Here is a 17,724-nt window from a genome sequence, read left to right on the forward strand (position 1 = left end):
ATTATTTTTTCCCTCAGGCAGCAGATGGATGAAGACTTCTGCCTGGAGGCTGATGATCTTAGCAGTTGTCACTAAGATCCAGAGCAGTTCCCACAAAATGGCTGAGGAGTACTTAAGAAACTTCAGTGTGAGGAACGTTTTTCATGCTATAAGCAGTGAGGTATGTTCAGTCATTTTTTTCTGGAGAGACTGTGGTATTTCAGAATTGGCTGACAGTATCCCCATGAGGGATAAAGGGTAAGCAGTAATCCTAATATATATAGAGGGGTATTACTGAGCTTGCATATATGGGCTAAGAATAAATGGTTGACACTGAGTTTTGAATGTTTGTGGGCAAACATTTACATAACTGGTAGTGCTGATAACGTTTTTATGTGGAACGTTTTTCATGCTAATGAGAGGGTACACATGGCTTTCTTTTGGGGTTTAGGAACCCACATGGCTAGTTTTAGACCGCTCTGGTGCGGTTCATTTGGGCTGAGAGACATCAAGTGAGATGAGCGGGGCCTATTTTCGTGCCTCAGTTGCGCAGTTGTTTTTGTCAGGCAAGCAGCAAGCTCCAACTCCGGTGGGCCCTTGTGAGCTGTATTGGACCAAATCGAAGCTTTAAACCAGTTTTGCAGACCCCTGAGGGCAGGTAGGCGCCACAGCAGGGCTGTGGCGAGGTGCAGGGGGTGTTTTTTATTGATATAAACGTTTTTTAATTATCCGTTTTTTCTAGTAAGGGTTAAGTGTTCCTTTCCTTGTGGGGCAAACTTAGCTGCATAGTTTGGATGCTTCTATCATAAAATTGGAACGATTTGATTGTTTTAAAGCAGTTTTGGAAAACTTGTATGCTTTTTTTCTCTTAAAGGCGCAGTACCGTTTTTTAAGATTGTTATTTTTTCACTAAATAAAGTGTTTTCAAGCCTGTTTAACATGTCTGACATTGAGGAAAGCCAATGTTCCATGTGTTTAGAAGCCATTGTGGAACCCCGACTTAAAATGTGTCCCTCATGCACTGAAAGGGCCTTAAATTGCAAAGAACATATTTTAGCTGATAAAAGTATTTCGCAGGATGATTCTCAGTCAGAAGAGAATCGTGTTATGCCATCTAATTCTCCCCAAGTGTCACAACCGTTGATGCCCGCACAAGTGACGCCAAGTACTTTTAGTGCGTCTAATTCTTTCACCCTGCAAGATATGGCCGCAGTTATGTCTACTACACTCACTGAGGTTTTATCTAAACTGCCTGGTTTGTAGGAGGGAAGTGCAGTAGGTCCGGTGTGAGAGTAAATGCTGAACCTTCTGACGCTTTATTAGACATCTGCGATGTACCCTCACAATGTTCTGAGTTGGGGGTGAGGGAATTGCTGTCTGAGGGAGAGCTTTCTGATTCAGGAAAGATGTTCCCTCAAACAGACTCAGATATGACGGCTTTTAAGTTTAAGCTAGAACACCTCCGCTTGTTGCTCAGGGAGGTTTTGGCGACTCTGGATGATTGTGACCCTATTGTAATTCCACCAGAGAAATTGTGTAAAATGGATAGATATCTAGAGGTTCCTACTTACACTAATGTTTTTCCGGTCCCTAAGAGGATTTCAGACATTGTTACTAAGGAGTGGGATATACCAGGTATTCAGTTCTCTCCCCCTCCTACTTTTAAGAAAATGTTTCCCATATCTGACAACATTCGGGATTCGTGGCAGACGGTCCCTAAGGTGGAGGGAGCTATTTCTACCCTGGCTAAGCGTACAACTATACCTATTGAGGACAGTTGTGATTTCAAAGATCCTATGGATAAAAAAATTAGAGGGTCTTCTAAAGAAAATATTTATTCATCAGGGTTTTCTTCTGCAACCTATAGCGTGCATTGTTCCTGTAACTACTGCAGCTGCTTTTTGGTTCGAGGCTCTAGAGGAGGCTCTTAAGGTTGAGACCCCATTAGATGATATTATGGACAGAATTAGGGCTCTCAAGCTAGCTAATTCTTTCATTACAGATGCCACTTTTAAACTGGCTAAATTAGCGGCAAAGAATTCAGGTTTTGCCATTTTAGCGCGTAGAGCGTTATGGCTTAAGTCCTGGTCTGCTGATGTGTCATCAAAATCTAAGCTTTTAACTATTCCTTTCAAGGGTAAGACCCTATTCGGGCCTGAACTGAAAGAGATAATTTCCAACATCACTGGAGGAAAAGGCCATGCCCTTCCTCAGGATAAGACAAATAAGATGAGGACCAAACTTAATAATTTTCGTTCCTTTCGAAACTTCAAAGGTGGTTCCCCTACCTCCTCCCCTGCTGCAAAGCAGGAGGGGAATTTTGCTCAATCCAAGTCAGTCTGGAGACCTAACCAGACTTGGAACAAGGGTAAACAGGCCAAGAAGCCCGCTTCTGCCACCAAGACAGCATGAAGGGGCAGCCCCCGATCCGGGACCGGATCTAGTAGGGGGCAGACTTTTTCTCTTTGCTCAGGCTTGGGCAAGAGACGTTCAGGACTCTTGGGCTTTAGAAATCGTGACCCAGGGGTATCTTCTAGTCTTCAAAGATTCTCCTCCAAGGGGGAGACTTCATCTTTCACGGTTGTCTGTAAACCAGACAAAAAGAGAGGTGTTCTCACGCTGTGTAGAAGACTTAGATACTATGGGGGTAATCTGCCCAGTTCCAAAAGCAGAACAGGGGCAGGGGTTTTACTTCAATCTGTTCTTGGTTCCCAAAAAAGAGGGAACCTTCAGACCGATTTTAGATCTCAAGATCCTAAACCAATTCCTCAGAGTCCCATCCTTCAAGATGGAGACCATTCAGACTATTTTACCAATGATCCAGGAGGGTCAATATATGACCACCGTTGATTTGAAGGATGCGTATCTTCACATTCCTATCCACAAAGATCATCACCAGTTCCTCAGGTTCGCCTTCCTGGACAAGCATTACCAGTTTGTGGCTCTTCCCTTCGGGTTGGCCACAGCTCCCAGAATTTTCACAAAAGTGCTAGGGTCCCTTTTTGGCGGTTCTAAGGCCGCGGGGCATAGTAGTGGCGCGTTATCTGGACGATATCTTAATTCAGGCGTCAACTTACCAACTAGCCAAATCTCACACGGACATCGTGTTGGCTTTTCTAAGATCTCACGGGTGGAAGGTGAACGTAAATAAGAGTTCACTTATCCCTCTCACAAGAGTTCCATTCCTGGGAACTCTGATAGATTCGGTAAACATGAAAAATTTTCTGACGGAGGTCAGAAAATCAAAGATCTTAACCACCTGCCGAGCACTTCATTCCATTCCTCGGCCGTCAGTGGCTTAGTGTATGGAGGTAATTGGACTAATGGTAGCCGCAATGGACATAGTTCCGTTTGCTCGCTTGCATCTCAGACCACTGCAACTATGCATGCTCAGACAGTGGAATGGGGATTATGCAAATTTATCTCCTCAGATAAATCTGGATCAAGAGACCAGCATGGGTCATAGTGACGACGGACTCCAGACTATTGGGCTGGGGTGCAGTCTGGAATTCCCTAAAAGCAACAGGGTGTGTGGACTAAGGAGGAAGCTCTCCTTCCAATAAATATTCTAGAACTGAGAGCGATATTAAACGCGCTTCAGGCGTGGCCTCAGTTGGCTTCAGCCAGGTTCATAAGATTCCAGTCGGACAATATCACGACTGTAGCATATATCAATCGTCAGGGGGGAACAAAGTTCTCTAGCGATGGTAGAGGTTTCCAAAATAATTCGAAGGGCAGAGACTCACACTTGCGATCTATCAGCAATCTATATCCCAGGAGTGGAGAACTGGGAAGTGGATTTTCTAAGTCGTCAGACTTTTCATCCGGAGGAGTGGGAGCTCCATCCGGAGGTGTTTGCACAATTGATTCATCAATGGGGCACACCAGAATTTGATCTGGTGGCATCTCGTCAGAATCCCAAACTTCCTTGTTATGGGTCCAGATCAAGGGATCCCCAAGCAGTACTGATAGATGCTCTAGCAGTACCTTGGTCGTTCAACCTGGCTTATGTGTTTCCACCATTTCCTCTACTTCCTCGTCTGATTGCCAGAATCATACAGGAGAGGGCTTCGGTGATTTTGATAGCACTTGCGTGGCCACGCAGGACTTGGTATGCAGACCTGGTGGAAATGTCATCTCTACCACCGTGGACACTGCCATTGAGACAGGACCTTCTCATTCAAGGTCCGTTCCAGCATCCAAATCTAGTTTCTCTGCGGCTGACTGACTGGAAATTGAACGCTTGATTTAATCTAAGCGAGGATTCTCTGAGTCAGTCATAGATACCTTGATTCAGACTCGAAAGCCTGTCACTAGGAAGATTTACCATAAGATATGGCGTAAATATCTTTATTGGTGTGAATCCAAAGGCTACTCATGAAGTAAGATCAGGATTCCTAGGATTTTGTCCTTTCTCCAAGAAGGATTGGAGAAAGGGTTATCAGCTAGTTCCTTAAAGGGACAGATATCTGCTTTGTCAATTTTACTGCACAAGCGTCTGGCAGATGTTCCAGACGTTCAGTCGTTTTGTCAGGCTTTGGTAAGAATTAAGCCTGTGTTTAAACCTGTTTCTCCGCCATGGAGTTTGAATTTAGTTCTTAAGGTTCTTCAAGGGGTTCCGTTTGAACCTATGCATTCCATAGATATTAAGCTTCTATCTTGGAAAGTTCTGTTTTTAGTTGCTATCTCTTCGGCTCGAAGAGTTTCTGAACTATCTGCATTGCAATGCTACTCGCCTTATCTTGTTTTCCATTCTGATAAGGTGGTTTTGCGTACCAAACCTGGATTCCTTCCTAAGGTTGTTACTAATAAAAATATTAATCAGGAAATTGTTGTTCCTTCCCTGTGTCCTAATCCTTCCTCTAAGAAGGAGTGTCTGTTGCACAACTTGGACGTGGTTCGTGCTTTGAAGTTTTACTTGCAAGCGACTAAAGCTTTCCGTCAACCATCTTCTCTGTTTGTTGCCTATTCTGGAAAACGTAGAGCTCAAAAAGCTACGGCTACCTCTCTTTCTTTTTGGCTGAAAAGCATCATCCGTTTGGCATACGAGACTGCTGGACAGCAGCCTCCTGAGCGAATTACAGCTCACTCTACTAGAGCGGTGGCTTCCACATGGGCTTTTAAAAATGATGCTTCTGTTGAACAGATTTGTAAGGCTGTGACTTGGTCTTCACTTCATACCTTATCCAAATTTGATACTTTTGCTTCTTCGGAGGCTATTTTTGGGAGAAAAGTTCTTCAAGCAGTGGTGCCTTCTGTTTAGGCATCTGTCTTGTCCCTCCCGTTCATCCGTGTCCTGTAGCTTTGGTATTGTATCCCACAAGTAAAGGATGAATCCGTGGATTCGTCATATCTTATAGTAGAAAAGTAAATTTATGCTTACCTGATAAATTGATTTCTTCTATGATAAGAGTCCACGGCTGCCCTGTCAATTTAAGACAGATTATATTTTTTTGATTTAAAACTTCAGTCACCTCTGCACTTTTTAGTTTCTCCTTTTTCTTCCTGTACCTTCGGTCGAATGACTGGGGGTGGAGTCAAGGGAGGAGCTATATAGACAGCTCTGCTTTGGTGCTCTTTGCCACTTCCTGTTAGCAGGAGGATAATATCCCACAAGTAAAGGATGAATCCGTGGACTCGTCGTATCATAGAAGAAATCAATTTATCAGGTAAGCATAAATTTACTTTTTAAACAACTTTCCAATTTACTTCTATTATCAAATTTGCTTCATTCTCTTGGTATAATTTGTTGAAGGATTAGCAATGCACTACTGGATTCTAACTGAACACATGAGTGAGCCAATGACGATCGGTGTATATATATTCAGCAACCAATCAGCAGCTAGAACCTTGGTTCTTTGCTGCTCCTGAGCTTTCCTAGATAAACCTTTCAGCAAAGTATAACGAGAAGGAAGCAAAATAAATAATAGAAGTAAATTGGAAAGTTGTTTAAGATTGTATGCTCTGTCTAAATCACTAAAGAAAAAATTTGGGTTTCTTTTACAAGATAGAGTCCACGGGTTTCATCCTTTACTTGTGGGATATAATCCTCCTGCTAACAAGAAGTGGCAGAGCACCACAGCAGAGCTGCTATATAGCTCCTCCCTTAACTCCTCCCCCCAGTCATTCTCTTTGCCTATGCATAGCAATAGGAAGGGTAAAGTTTGTGGTGATAAAAAGATAGTTAAACTCTTGATTGAAGAAAAAATTTATTTTAAATGGTACCGGTGAGTACTGTTTTTACTCTGGCATGATATGGAAGAAGAATCATGCCTTGAGTCTGATCTTAGCAGTAGTAACTAAAATCAATGTTTGTTCCCACAAGCGTTGCTGAGGAAGTACGGGAGAAGTCTTCAGTATGGGGGAACGATTTCTTGCTACAAGCAATTTCAAGGTATGTGCAGTCATTTGCATTCTGAGGAGACATGATATATCAGAATTTGGCTGACCTATTCGCCATGCGTGGCAAGTGTAAGCAGTAGTCCTTATTATAGGGTGGTACTGTGGTAACCTGTGTATTATTATCCCATTCTGAATAACATGGGATACTTAAGGGCTATGTGGTTAGACACTGGAGCAGCCTAGGAAACCTAATGGTAGACGATTATGGGGTTTATTGAGGCTGAGTTTGTATTTTATGTGGGGTTCACATGGTATTTATTTCAAAAGAAGTAGTGTGTACATAGGTTATTTAGAAAATGCTTCCTATGCGGTTTTCTGTAGTTTTGGCTCATCTGACATGATGGGCGGGGCCTATTTTCGCGCTACAGTGCGCAGTTAGTTTTCTGGAGACGTAGCAGCCATTAGCTCCGGTTGGAACTAGACTGTGAGGCTGTACTTTGGAGTGAGACCGGATCATTTTGACAGGTCTTGGGGGCAGGTAGGCGCCACAGCAGAGCTGTGGCGTGGTGCAGAAGTATTTAAGTGAAAATGTGTCGTTTTACTCCTGCCTAAATTACTGAAATTGAAATTTAACTCTTCTTTTACTTGTGGTGCATCAGCCGATGGCACATTAGGCTCTAAAAACAACAAAATTATTGATTTTGAATATCGTTTTAACAACTTTGCAAAACAGTGTACACTTTTTATTCTTAAAGGTGCAGTAACCGTTTTTTGTACTGTATTATTTTTCACACATAATAAAGATTGGGAAAGACTTGTGCTGTTATTACTAGTCTGTACAACGTCTGACATGGGAAGTCAGTGTTCTATGTTTTTAGAAGCCATGGTGGAACCCCCTCTTACATTGTGCCCTTCTTGTACTGAAAGGGCCTTACACTGTAAGGATCACATTTTAAATAAAGTGTGCCTCAGGAGGATTCTCAGTCTGCAGAGAATCAAGATATGCCATTTAATTCTCCCCAAGTGTCACAACCTTTAACGCCCACGCAAGCGACGCCAAGTACTTCTAGTGCGTCTAATTCTTTTACTTTGCAAGATATGGCTGCAGTCATGTCTACTACCCTTACAGAGGTATTGTCTAAGCTGCCAGGCTTGCAGGGTAAACGCCATAGGTCAGATATTAATACAAATACTGAACCCTCTGACGCCTTAGTGGCTATTTCCGACGTAAACTCCCAATGCTCTGATGTGGTGGTTAGGGATTTTATGTCTGAGGGAGAACTTTCAGAGTCAGGAAATTTATTACCTCAGACATATTCGGACTTCATGTCCTTTTAAATTCAAATTAAAACACCTCCGCTTATTGCTCAGGGAGGTTCTGGCGACTCTGGATGATTGTGACCCAATCACAGTTCCTCCAGAAAAATTGTGTAAAATGGACAAATATTTGGAAGTACCTACTTACACGGATGTTTTTCCGGTTCCTAAGAGAATTTCAGAAATTGTTAAGGAGGAATGAGAGAGACCAGGTATTCCGTTTTCTCCCCCTCCTAATTTTAAGAAAATGTTTCCCATATCTGACACCATGCGGGATTTTTGGCAATTGATTCCCAAGGTGGAGCGAGCTGTTTCTACTTTAGCTAAACGTACAACTATACCCATTGAGGACAGTTGTGCGTTTAAAGACCCTATGGATAAAAAATTGGAGGGTCTTCTAAAGAAAAATTTTGTTCACCAGGGTTTTCTCTTACAGCCTATAGCTTGCATGGTTCCAGTAACTACTGCAGCTGCTTTTTGGTTTGACGCCCTGGAAGAGTCCCTGAAGGTTGAGACACCTTTAGAGGATATTTTGGACAGAATTAAGGCTCTTAAACTAGCAAATTCTTTAATGACGGATGCTGCTTTTCAACTTGCAAAATTAGCAGCGAAAAATGCAGGCTTTGCCATTGTGGCGCATAGAGCGTTATGGCTAAAGTCATGGTCGGCCGACGTATAATCTAAGTCTAAGCTTTTGTCTATTCCCTTCAAGGGAAAGACCCTATTCGGGCCTGAACTGAAGGAAATAATCTCGGACATTACTGGAGGTAAGGGTCACACCCTACCTCAGGACAAGCCCCTCAAGATGAGGAGTAAACAAAATAATTTTCGTTCCTTTTGAAATTTTAAAGGAACATCCTCTGCTTCCCCTTCCTCCACTAAGCAGGAAGGGAACCTTGCACAATCCAAGGCGGTCTGGAGACTTAACTAGGCCTGGAATAAAGGTAAACAAGTCAAAAAGCTCGCTGCTGCTACCAAGACAGCATGAAGGGGCAGCCCCCGATCCGGGACCGGATCTAGTAGGGGGCAGACTCTTTCTTTGCTCAGGCTTGGGCAAGGGATGTACAGGATCCCTGGGCATTGGAAATTGTGACCCAGGGGTATCAGTTGGAATTCAAGGATTTCCCCCCAAGGGGAAGATTTCACGATTGGCTGTAGACCAGACAAAAAGAGAGGCGTTCTTACACTGTGTAAAAGACCTCTACAGTGTAGAGTCTACACCATGGGTGTAATTTGCCCAGTTCCAGATCGGGAACAAGGGCAGGGGTTCTATTCAAACCTTTTCGTGGTTCTCAAAAAAAGAGGGAACCTTCAGACCGATTTTAGATCTCAAATGTCTAAACAAGTTTCTCAGAGTCCCATCGTTGAAGATGGAGACCATTCTGCCTATGATCCAGGAGGGTCAGTAAATGACCACGGTGGACCTGAAGGATGCGTATCTTCACATCCCTATCCACAAGGATCATCATTAGTTCCTGTGATTTGCATTTCAGGACAAACATTATCAGTTTGTGGCCCTTCCCTTCGGGTTGGCCACGGCTCCCAGGATCTTCACAAAGGTTCTAGGGTCTCTTCTAGCGGTGCTCAGACCGCAAGGAATAGCGGCGGGGCCCTATCTGGACGATATCTTGATCCAAGAGTCAACTTTTCATCTGTCCAAATCTCACACGGACATCGTGTTGTCTTTTCTGAGAACTCACGGGTGGAAAGTGAATGTAGAAAAGAGTTCACTAGTTCCACAGACAAGAGTTCCATTCCTGGGAACTCTGATAGACTGAGCAAACATGAAAATATTTCTGACAGAAGTCAGAAAATCAAAGATTCTAACTACTTGCAGGGCTCTGCAGTCCATTCATCGGCCATCAGTGGCTCAGTCACTGGACTTATGGTAGCGGCAATGGATTTCATCCCGTTTGCTCGCTTTCATCTCAGACCACTACAACTGTGCATGCTCAGTCAGTGGAATGGGGATTATGCAAACTTATCTCCTCAGAAAAATCTGTACCAAGAGACCAGAGACTCTCTTCGGTGGTGGTTGTCACAGGACAATCTATCCCAAGGGATGTGCTTCCGTAGGCCATCTTGGGTGATAGTAACGACGGACGCCAGTCTTCTGGGCTGGGGTGCAGTCTGGAATTCCCTGAAGGCTCAGGGTGTGTGGACTCAAGCGGAGTCTCAATTACCAATCAATATTCTGGAACTGAGAGCGATATTCAACGCGCTGCTAGCGTGGCCTCAGTTGGCTTCGGCCAAGTTCATAAGATTCCAGTCGGACAACATCACGACTGTGGCGTATATCAATCATCAGGGGGAACAAGGAGTTCTCTAGCGATGATAGAAGTTTCAAAGATAATTCGCTGGGCGGAGGCTCACTCTTGCCATCTGTCTGCGATCTATATCCCAGGAGTAGAAAACTGGGAAGCAGATTTTCTAAGTAGTCAGACTTTTCATCCGGGGGAGTGGGAACTCCACCCGGAGGTGTTTGCAACCTTGATTCATCAATGGGGCACACCGGAATTGGATCTGATGGCATCTCGACAGAATGCCAAACTTCCACGTTATGGATCCAGGTCAAGAGACCCCCAGGCGGTGCTGATAGATGCTCTAGCAGTACCTTGGTTGTTCAACCTGGCTTATGTGTTTCCACCGTTTCCTCTCCTTCCTCGTGTGATTGCCAGAATCAAACAGGAGAGGGCTTCAGTAATTCTAATAGCGCCTGCGTGGCCACGCAGGACCTGGTATGCAGATCTAGTGGACATGTCGTCTCTGACACCGTGGAGACTTCCATTGAGAAGAGACCTTCTCATTCAAGGTCCTTTCCAACATCCAAATCTCACTTCTCTGCAACTGACTGCTTGGAGATTGAACGCTTGATCTTATCTAAGCGGGGTTTCTCTGAGCCGGTCATTGATACTCTGATTCAGGCTCGCAAGCCGGCCACTAGAAAGATTTACCATAAGATATGGCGTAAATATCTTTATTGGTGTGAATCCAAGGGTTACTCATGGAGTAAGGTTAGGATTCCTAGGATTTTGTCTTTTCTCCAAGAAGGATTGGAGAAGGGTTTATCAGCTAGTTCCTTGAAGGGACAAATTTCTGCTTTGTCAATTTTGCTTCACAAGCGTCTGGCAGATGTTCAGGCATTTTGCCAGGCTTTAATCAGAATCAAGCCTGCGTTAAAACCAATTGCTCCGCCATGGAGTTTGAATTTAGTTCTTAATGTTCTTCAAGGGGTTCTGTCTGAACCCATGCATTCCATAGATATTAAGCTGTTATCTTGGAAAGTTTTTATTTTTGGTAGCTATCTCTTCTGCTCAAAGAGTTTCTGAGCTTTCTGCATTACAGTGTGATTCCCCTTATCTTATATTCCATTCTGATAAGGTGGTTTTGCGGACTAAACCTGGATTTCTTCCTAAGGTTGCTTCAAACAAGAATATTAATCAGGAAATTGTGGTTCCTTCCTTGTGTCCTAATCCTTCCTCTAAGAAGGAACGTCTGTTGCATAACTTGGATGTGGTTCGTTCTTTAAAATTTTATTTACAAGTGACCAAGGATTTCCGTCAAACATCTTCCCTGTTTGTTGTTTATTCCGGGAAACGTAGGGGTCAAAAAGCTACTGCTACCTCTCTCTCTTTTTGGCTGAGAAGCATCATCCACCTAGCATATGAGACTGCTGGACAGCAGCCCCCTGAAAAGATTACGGCTCATTCCACTAGAGCTGTGGCTTCCACTTGGGCTTTTAAAAACGATGCTTCTGTTGAACAGATTTGTAAGGCTGCGACTTGGTCCTCCCTTCATACTTTTTCCAAATTTGATACTTTTGCTTCTTCTGAGGCTATTTTTGGGAGAAAGGTGCTTCAAGCAGTGGTGCCTTCCATTTAGGTTCCTGTCTTGTCCCTCCCTTTCATCCGTGTTCTAAAGCTTTGGTATTGGTATCCCACAAGTAAAGGATGAAAACCGTGGGCTCGGTATATCTTGTAAAAGAAAAGGAAATTTATGCTTACCTGATAAATTGATTTCTTTTACGATATCCAGAGTCCACGGCCCACCCTATCATTTTGAGACAGGATTTATTTTTTTATAAACTTTAGTCACCTCTGTACCTTGTTAGTTCTTTCTCTTCCTATACCTTCGGTCGAATGACTGGGGGGGAGGAGTTAAGGGAGGAGCTATTTAGCAGCTCTGCTGTGGTGCTCTTTGCCACTTCCTTTTAGCAGGAGGATTATATCCCACAAGTAAAGGATGAAACCCGTGAACTCGGTATATCGTAAAATCAATTTATCAGGTAAGCATAAATTTCCTTTTTATGCCCCTTTAACAATGACTCTCAATGTAGGTAGATAACCTAATGAAGCACTGAAAAAGGGTAGTGTACTGTAAATGTATCTCCCCTTTAATGTTTCACAATTCTTTTTTTACCTGCTGGGTATTAAATTATGTATAGAGTACTCCTTTACCTTTTATTTTTCCATTTTAATTAGCTGCTTTTGCCTGTTGACACTGCCGACTATACTGAAAATTTTGGTACAGAAGCAGTGGCTATAGAAAAGCTGAGTGAACAAGAAGCAGCAATCACTCGTGGGAGTGGTACTAAAGTCTTCATTTTTCATTTGTTCTCTCTTAAAAGGAAAGTCAACTTCCAGAATTTTTGTTTAAAAAGATAGATAATCCCTTTATTACCCATTCCGCAGTTTTGCATAACTAACACAGTTTTATTAATGCACTTTTTTTTTTACCTCTGTGATTACCTTGTATCTAAGCATCTGTAGACTGCCCCCTTATTTCAGTTAGTTTGACAAACTTTCATATTAGCCAATCAGTTCGGACTCATAAATAACTCCACTGCGGTGAGCACAATGTTATCTATATGGCACAAATGAAATAGCGCTGCCTTGCTTAAAAAAAAACTGTCAAAATGTACTGAGATATGAGACGGCCTTCAATGGCTTAGAAATTAGCATATGAGCCTACCTAGGTTTAGCTTTTGTCAAAGAATACCAAGAGAACAAAGCTAATTTGATGAGAAAAGGTAAAATGGAAAGTTAAAATTGCATGCCCTATCTGAAACCTAAAACGTTAATTTTGACTTGACTGTCCTTTTTAAAGGGGCAGTATACTGTAAAATTGATCTTACCTTAAAGGACCAGTCAATACAGTAGATTTGCATAATCAACAAATGCATGATAAGAAGACAATGCAATAGTACTTAGTCTGAACTTCAAATGAGAAGTAGATTTTTGTTAAATAAATTGTAAAGTTATGTATATTTCCACTCCCCCTGTATCATGTGACAGCCATCAGCCAATCACAAATGCATATACGTATATGCTGTGAATTCTTGCACATGCTCAGTAGGAGCTGGTGACTCAAAAAGTGTAAATATAAAAATACTGTGCACATTTTGTTAATGGAAGTAAATTGGAAAGTTGTTTAAAATTGCATACTGTATCTGAATCATTAAAGTTTAATTTTGACTTGAGTGTCCCTTTAATGTTTTTTCAATGATTTGTTATACCAGCTGCAGAGTATCAAATCTATGAGAAATTGCATTTTCAGGTTTGTGTATATGAATTAGCAAGTTTTGTGCTTTTAAAGGGACAGTCAAGTCCAAAAAAAACCTTTCATGATTCAGATAGGGCATGTAATTTTAAACAACTTTCCAATTTACTTTTATCACCAATTTTTCTTTGTTTCTCTTGGTATTCTTAGGCGAAAGCTAAACCTAGGAGGTTCATATGCTAATTTCTTAGACCTTAAAGGCCTATAATCTAAATGCATTTTGACAGTTTTTCACCACTAGTTCATATAGATAATATTGAGCTCACTCAAGTGAAGTTACCTAGGAGTAAGCACCGATTGGCTAAAATGCAAGTCTGTCAAAATAACTGAAATAAGGGGCAATTTGCAGAGGCATAGATACAAGGTAATCAGAGGTAAAATGTATATTATTATAACTGTGTTGGTTATGCAAAACTGGGGAATGGGTAATAAAGGGATTATCTATCTTTTTAAACAACAAAAATTCTGGTGTTGACTGTCCCTTTAAACCACCACAGCCTATTTCAATGGGATGCACTTGCCTGTAGTATCATATCTTGTGCTATCACTTTGTGTACACATACATGCTTCCTTTTTTTTAGATTTGTCTTCAAATCAAAGAACAATGGGGAAATTTTCATTTTATTAACTATCCTTTACCCCACTGAGAATGTAATTTCTTCTGCTGGCTGTGTTTACATAAACTTAGCAATAGCGCAGACTCCAGTATAGAAACTTTCTGTATAGGTGGGGATACCACAGGCTAAATTGGCTATTTCATATGCCAAAATAGGGGTAAAGGAGCTACATGCGAACAATGTTATACTCCAACAGGTAAAATGGATCATTGGGAACAATTTAAAGGGGAGAACATTTTTGGGTGAACTGGCCCTTTAAAGTATTAGATGTTTGTGTATACAGATAGAAATAAAAGGGACTTTGTTCACAGAGAGATGAGATAGGGAGGTCTGATCTCCATGCAAGCTCAGGGTTGTGGTTTTAACGGGCAAAACCAGGTTTATTCTATACAAATATAAACCTGTAAAGTGCAATTTCCCATGCATTTTATACCCTGTCGCTGTTATAACAAGTAATTTGAAAGGCATTAAGGGGAAACTTTACAGTGTCCCTTTAAGGTAGAAACTCATTTGTAGTCTGTATGTTATCTTAGTCCTGAAAATGTTTCTTTGATAATGATAACTTTTTGCTTTTTCACAAATACCAATAATTAAAAAAACAATCAAATGCATTATATAAAGTAACACTGCATTTACATTACTTCACATGATTTTTGTGATACAAATTCGTTACTACCTAGTGTTCTCCACAGAAATTTGTCACCCGGGTGGCATAATAAAGCAGGTAGTTGGGGGCAGTGTAATACTTTCTGTGGTTATGTAGATAAAGTGACTTTCTGTACTCATTTGTATTTCTTTCTTTTTAAGATCATGATTAGGAGTATATTTTTATTTTTGGACAGAACCTATGTTCTTCAAAATTCAATGCTACCATCTATTTGGTAAGTGATACCTCCTTATTTGAAAGCAAAATTATTTGTTTGCTTTTCAACATAATTTGTATGTCATATTGGAGTTTTTGAACTTTTGTAAGTTGCAAAATAATTACAAATGCTGATTTTATTTATTTTTTCTGTCTGTAGGGATATGGGTCTAGAACTGTTTAGAACACATATAATAAGTGATCAGAAAGTCCAGAATAAGACTATTGATGGCATCCTTCTATTAATTGAGAGGGAAAGAAATGGAGAAGCCATTGATAGAAGTCTGTTACGAAGTCTTCTTAGTATGTTGTCTGACTTGCAGGTAGGTGATCACTTGCCTGAGCAGCTTTTCCACTATTATAAAGTTTGTGTAAATTAATTTCTGATCCATTGCTCTTGATACCTGTCTAGATTTATCAAGATTCATTTGAGCACAAATTCTTGGAAGAGACAAATCGCCTTTATGCAGCAGAAGGACAGAGACTAATGCAGGAGAGAGAGGTATTTAGATGCCAAACCATAAACCTAAATAAAAGCAATTAAACCTAGTCCTTTGTAAATGTGAAGTGTTCATGAGATTTAGATATGTTCCATTGTTTCACAAACTTCAGACATTGTTCTGCTCAGGGTATATAACCTGTTTCTAAGGGGAGGAGACATCATCATTTGCTCTGTGGTGTTCAAAGATCTTCCAGATTTGTTAGATTTCAAGCTTGATAGAAAAGCAAAAGTTCTCATGTTCTCTTGTAAAACATTTTGACTAGGGATGCACCGAAATTTCGGCAGCAGAAACGTTTCGGCCGAAAATGGCATTTTCGGTTATTTCGGGGGGGGGGGGGGGGGTTCCTGTTATTTTCAGCAAAATTATTTTGTAGCATATTTCACATTTAATGCTAACCTAGAGCTGCTGTTTGAGTTAATTACTTAACTTGCTGTTTTGCATATAATAATAGTTTTCTAGGACTATACTTTATTTGGATGATTGGTAAAAAAAAACAAAAAAAACATTTAAATCTGATTCTGTTACACAGAACTAAATACAGATAAATACAGTATATTATATTGTTTTAAAGGGACAGTAAATATACAAAATAATGTTATTTAATTCTGCACATAGGTTCTACTGAGCGGATCTTGTTGTTCAAATGCACTTTGCGGGCACGCTGTCTAGTCACAGCGTGCCTGATCTAGCCATTGAAGTGAATGTAGCTCGCTATTGGATCAGAGCGAGATACACTCACTTCAATAACACAATCATGCAGGCTGTGACTAGACAGTGTGCCTGCAAATCGCATTTGAGCAACAAGACTCGCTCAGTAGAACCTTGAGCGGAGTCTAAATTTGGGATTAAAAAATCAGGAAATGCTTTGTGCAGAATTATATAACATTATTTTGTAAGTGTACTGCCCCTTTAAGTAGGGATGCTGAAACATTTTTTCCAAAAATGGCTTTGTTTTTTGTTTTGCTTTTTTTTTCTTGTAAAAATTATTTCTTTTGCATGATGTACTGAGTCCACGGATTCATCCTAACTTGTGGGATATTGTCCTTTCTGTTAGGAAGTAGCAAAGAGAGCACCACAGCAGAGCTGTCTATATAGCTCTCCCCTTAACTCCACCCCCCAGTCATTCTCCTTTGCTGGCTCTAAGCAGGAAGAGTAAAGAGAAGAGGTGTTAAACTGTAAGTTTTATTTTATCTTCAATCAAGTGTTTGTTATTTTTAAATGGTACCGGTGTTGTACTATTTACTCTCAGGCAGGACATAGATGAAGATTTCTGCCTGGAGGATGATGATCTTAGCATTTGTAACTAAGGTCCACTGCTGTTCCCACAGAAGCTGAGGAGTACAGGAAAACTTCAGTGTGAGGAACGGTTTCTTGCTATACAGCAATGAGGTATGTTCAGTCATATTTCTCCAACATAGGTGTGTCCGGTCCACGGCGTCATCCTTACTTGTGGGATATTCTCTTCCCCAACAGGAAATGGCAAAGAGCCCAGCAAAGCTGGTCACATGATCCCTCCTAGGCTCCGCCTTCCCCAGTCATTCTCTTTGCCGTTGTACAGGCAACATCTCCACGGAGATGGCTTAGAGTTTTTATTATTCAATCAAGAGTTTGTTATTTTAAAATAGTGCTGGTATGTACTATTTACTCTGAAACAGAAAAGAGATGAAGATTTCTGTTTGTAAGAGAAAAATGATTTTAGCAACCGTTACTAAAATCTATGGCTGTTTCCACACAGGACTGTTGAGAGGAATTAACTTCAGTTGGGGGAACAGTGAGCAGACTTTTGCTGCTTGAGGTATGACACATTCTAACAAGACGATGTAATGCTGGAAGCTGTCATTTTCCCTATGGGATCCGGTAAGCCATTTTTATTACAGACAGAAAAAAAGGGCTTCACAAGGGCTTTTTAAGACTGTAGACATTTTCTGGGCTAAATCGATTTATATATAAACATATTTTATACTCCATAGCCTTGAGGAATTATTTTAATCTTGGGAATTTTGTAAAATAACCGGCAGGCACTGTATTGGACACCTTATTCTCTAGGGGCTTTCCCTAATCATAGGCAGAGTCTCATTTTCGCGCCTGTATTGCGCACTTGTTTTTGAGAAGCATGACATGCAGATGCATGTGTGAGGAGCTCTGATACATAGAAAAGACTTTCTGAAGGCGTCATTTGGTATCGTATTCCCCTTTGGGCTTGGTTGGGTCTCAGCAAAGCAGATACCAGGGACTGTAAAGGGGTTAAATAAAAAAACGGCTCCGGTTCCGTTATTTTAAGGGTTAAAGCTTCCAAATTTGGTGTGCAATACGTTTAAGGCTTTAAGACACTGTGGTGAATTTTGGTGAATTTTGAACAATTCCTTCATACTTTTTCGCAATTGCAGTAATAAAGTGTGTTCAGTTTAAAATTTAAAGTGACAGTAACGGTTTTATTTTAAAACGTTTTTTGTACTTTGTTATCAAGTTTATGCCTGTTTAACATGTCTGAACTACCAGATAGACTGTGTTCTGAATGTGGGGAAGCCAAGGTTCCTTCTCATTT

General features: G+C 41.1%; 1 protein-coding gene across 1 annotated transcript in view; it reads left to right on the top strand.

Annotated features, from left to right (window-relative positions):
- Nucleotides 1-17,724, top strand: part of LOC128645942 (cullin-4B) — a gene marked incomplete in the record, with an annotated part of 284,976 nt that overhangs the window by 42,845 nt on the left and 224,407 nt on the right. Inside the window, 3 exon segments of the mRNA XM_053699285.1 lie at nt 14,622-14,695; nt 14,837-14,999; nt 15,089-15,178. Coding sequence (XP_053555260.1) covers nt 14,622-14,695; nt 14,837-14,999; nt 15,089-15,178 — 327 coding nt within the window.

Source organism: Bombina bombina, chromosome 1 (genome assembly GCF_027579735.1).
Source record: "Bombina bombina isolate aBomBom1 chromosome 1, aBomBom1.pri, whole genome shotgun sequence".
Taxonomy (NCBI): Eukaryota; Metazoa; Chordata; class Amphibia; order Anura; family Bombinatoridae; genus Bombina; species Bombina bombina.